At 40.0% G+C, this 3,338-nt stretch overlaps 1 protein-coding gene across 1 annotated transcript; it reads right to left on the bottom strand.

The window, feature by feature from the left end:
• Positions 1-649: 649 nt before the first annotated feature.
• Positions 650-3,023, bottom strand: LOC110035742 (probable LRR receptor-like serine/threonine-protein kinase At5g10290). Its single transcript, XM_020740027.1, has 2 exons — positions 2,697-3,023; positions 650-1,132 (listed from the first exon to the last, which is right to left on the bottom strand). Exons 1-2 carry the CDS (start codon positions 3,021-3,023, stop codon positions 650-652), a joined length of 810 nt encoding a protein of 269 aa, XP_020595686.1.
• Between the last annotated feature and the right edge of the window lie 315 nt (positions 3,024-3,338).

The following is a 3,338-nucleotide window of genomic DNA, read 5'->3' on the forward strand; positions in this document are numbered from 1 at the left end:
TAGCATTTCATAATTAGCCTTATTCCTTATATCAGTTAAGAAACGTCGGTGTCAATAATTGACTCAACATGCCAGCTTGACCAGAACTCTACTAAGAAAAATCTAAGTTTGTGTTGGCCGAGTAATTTTCAGGTCGGGTTTGAGTTAGAAATTATAACCCATTAACTCTTTCTAGTCAGATTCAGGTTTACCCACCAAAAAAAAATTAACCAGAAAAAACCCATTAACCCAAAATTGACACTTGCTAAGATCTAAATTGACCTAAAATCGACCCGGATAGGTGTCGTCGTGCCTTATATTAAATGAGTTATATAGGCCAGGTTCATGTCAATAGGTTGAAGGCAAGTCAAGTTTGAGTTGGACTTTCTAATTCATTTAATATGCAAATCAGGTTCAGATCAAACCCGAATCCAACCCACAAACCTGTTTTGACACCGCTAGCGTCACCAAAAAATTAATCAAATCCATATAAATTCTCATTCAATTTTCAAATCTCAAACCACCAGAATATTTAGAACAAAACATTCACTTCACATGGCAATTCATCATTTTCACTATTAAGCTAATGTTTCCTAAAAAATTCAAGTAAAATAAAGAAAACAAATAAAATGAAGCAAAAACAGACACCAAAATGAGCAAACAAATAGCCTTAGAACCACCAATGAAGTTTCAGAAAATTAAAAAGGTAGAGGATAAAGGAACTTACATGATCCAAGAGTAATACATCATCTTCCCCCTCTAAGCGTGAAAAATCTATGGCTCGCTGACCTGTGACAAGTTCAAGCAGCATGATCCCATAACCAAAAACATCAGTCCTCTCTGATGATTTCCCTGTGGACAGATATTCAGGAGCTATGTGGCCCATAGTCCCTCGAACCTGAGTTGTCACAGAAGTCTTCCTCACATCCACCAGTTTGGCTAAACCGAAGTCCCCAACAACAGCTTCAAAATCTTCATCAAGTAACACATTAGCAGCTTTTACATCACGATGAATAATCTTGGGATTGCAGTGCTCATGAAGGTACTCCAGTCCACGAGCTGTGCCTAAGGCCACTCGTTTTCTAGTATTCCAGTCTATTACTGGCTCTCCGGGTTTAAAATCTGCACTAACATGGGAAAAAAAGAGGAATATCTATATGGCCTGATACAAAAATATGCATAAAGCAATTGAAAATACATATAATTTAAAAAAAAAAGAAAATTAACAAAGCCATGTTTCAATTCAGACAGACAGCCGTATCCGCATCATTATGAAGAGACGAAAATATGATTAGTGTTAACTACTTAATTTTCCACCAATAAGAGTAAGGACAATCTAAGATGAAGAGGGTGCAGCAGGTTTTTGACACAAAGATAACTACTTCAGATGTCCCACCCCTTGCATCATATGCAATGTACCAATTAAAGAAAGGGTGGTAGAGCTACTTGTTCATGCAAGAACATTTAGAAAGAAAAATAAAAGGAGTGACAGATATCAAGTTTCAAAAAATCAATGTTCCACCTTTTACTTCAAATAAGATTTTGATACGGTACGACCTCAAAATCGACTCCGATTTTTACAGAAGTTAGGGCAAACACAAACATTTTCTTCAATAATCTAAACAACTCACACAAATACAAAAAATAAACACCTACAATTCGAGAGGTAGGAAATCACTCCTAAGACCTAAACCTAAGACTCACAACTCATTATCATGCATAAAGCTAACCCTAAACATAACAGGACTATTAATACCGAACAATAGTAATAATAAACGACTAAATTGCCCTTAATCGTACAAAAGACAAATTTGCTCTTAATCTAAGCACCCTCGTAACAATACTCACCGCCCCAACACCCAAAAAGGCACCTTGTCCTCAAGGTGGGAAAAATATGAGAGTGCTCCTCCCCCACATCCATCTCTATTTCTTCATTCTCTTCTTCCTCATTCTGCACTATAAACTTGTATCAATCAATCCTTGCAAATGGTGTCATGGGATAAACTTCTCATTACACCCAAAAAACATCCCCTTGGCTCACTTATCCTGAATCTCTGTCTCTGTAAGATGCTTGAATGTTGCTACCCGTCGGGTTCCATTATTCGTGTCCGCTGCAGCCTCCCTCTCGACTTACACTGTCAGAACTTTTGGCATCGTCGTGGTTGCAGTAGTTCCGTACGACACTCCAACTTTGTTGTTCCTATTGGTTTTCATCATCTGGTTCTTGTCTTCCAACATCTAGGCTAGCTCCATCATCTCCCTTAATCCCTGCAGTCTTAGTAGTTGGAGTGTTGCAAGTATATCGGGTTTTAAACCCTTCATGAAATTTCCCTCCATTCCTACTTCAAAAATCCCCCACTGTCGTCATAAATCACCCAAAGCCATCCCGACAATAGTTCAAATCTTTCTTTGAATTCCATGATCATCCCCTCCTGAGTTAAGGCATAGAATTGCTCGTGTAGGTCTCCTTCCCGAATGGCTCAGAAACGTTCCAACAAACAATCCTTAAATTCATCCAACAAACGAATCGGGAATCTAGCCTCCTTCCACTGAAACCAGGCTAAGGTCTTCCCCTCCAAACACAATCTTGCCACCATGAGTTTCTCCTACCCATCTAACTAATTCACCGTGAAGTATCGCTCCGCTCAATACACCCACATCTTCCCCCTCGAAGATCGGTATCTTCAACTTCTTAACTCTAATATCTCCACCCCAACTTGGTCTTCCTCCCGTATTTCCCCCCATGTATCTAAGGTGGAACTCCCTCCTCCGATCTTAAGCATACCCAACTCTCGATTTCCTCCTTCCTCATGTTCTTCCATACCCTTTACACCATCCCTCGAATTTTCGGCCCATCCCCCTCCCTCGGAATTCTCTACTCCCCCTCCTCTCACAGTCCTAAAGGGGTGCTCTTCTTGGTAAATGATGTCTTCCTCATTGTCTTCTCGTTCGATCTCCTTCCCTTTTGACCTGGCCAAGGATTGCATGATCAACCATTGGTTAGGGTTTGCAACTAGAGCGATCGGGATGGCATTGGACTGCATTTCTATGAGCTTTTCATCATCTCTCGTATTTCTCCTATGCTCTCAAATCCATCCTCCATTTGAATCCATCCTCCATTTCATCCTCCATTTGCCTTTCTATGGACGAAAACTATCCTCCTTTATGGCGAACATTTCTTCCATCCAAGTTCTGATTTGACTCGTCTCTTCCTCTGACTTCTTCTCCCACGCCTCTATTTTCTTGGTCGTCGTTTCTACTAGAAATATTTTATATCATGCAAGAGAAACTACTGAATGATGAAATCTAATCAACAGCTTCCACGTAGCTCTCATGGTAAACGTCGATGCTTCCAAGTT

This window comes from Phalaenopsis equestris, unplaced genomic scaffold (assembly GCF_001263595.1).
Source record: "Phalaenopsis equestris unplaced genomic scaffold, ASM126359v1 Scaffold199558, whole genome shotgun sequence".
Classification (NCBI taxonomy): Eukaryota; Viridiplantae; Streptophyta; class Magnoliopsida; order Asparagales; family Orchidaceae; genus Phalaenopsis; species Phalaenopsis equestris.

What these genes read in the sequence shown, in the direction of transcription:
- LOC110035742 (XM_020740027.1), bottom strand. Translation starts at nt 3,023, where the DNA reads ATGCAGTCCAATGCCATCCCGATCGCTCTAGTTGCAAACCCTAACCAA. An exon ending in AAATACGGGAGGAAGACCAA is followed by an intron (nt 1,133 to 2,696) that starts GTTGGGGTGGAG and finishes CAGGCCATATAG; the next exon opens with ATATTCCTCTTTTTTTCCCA.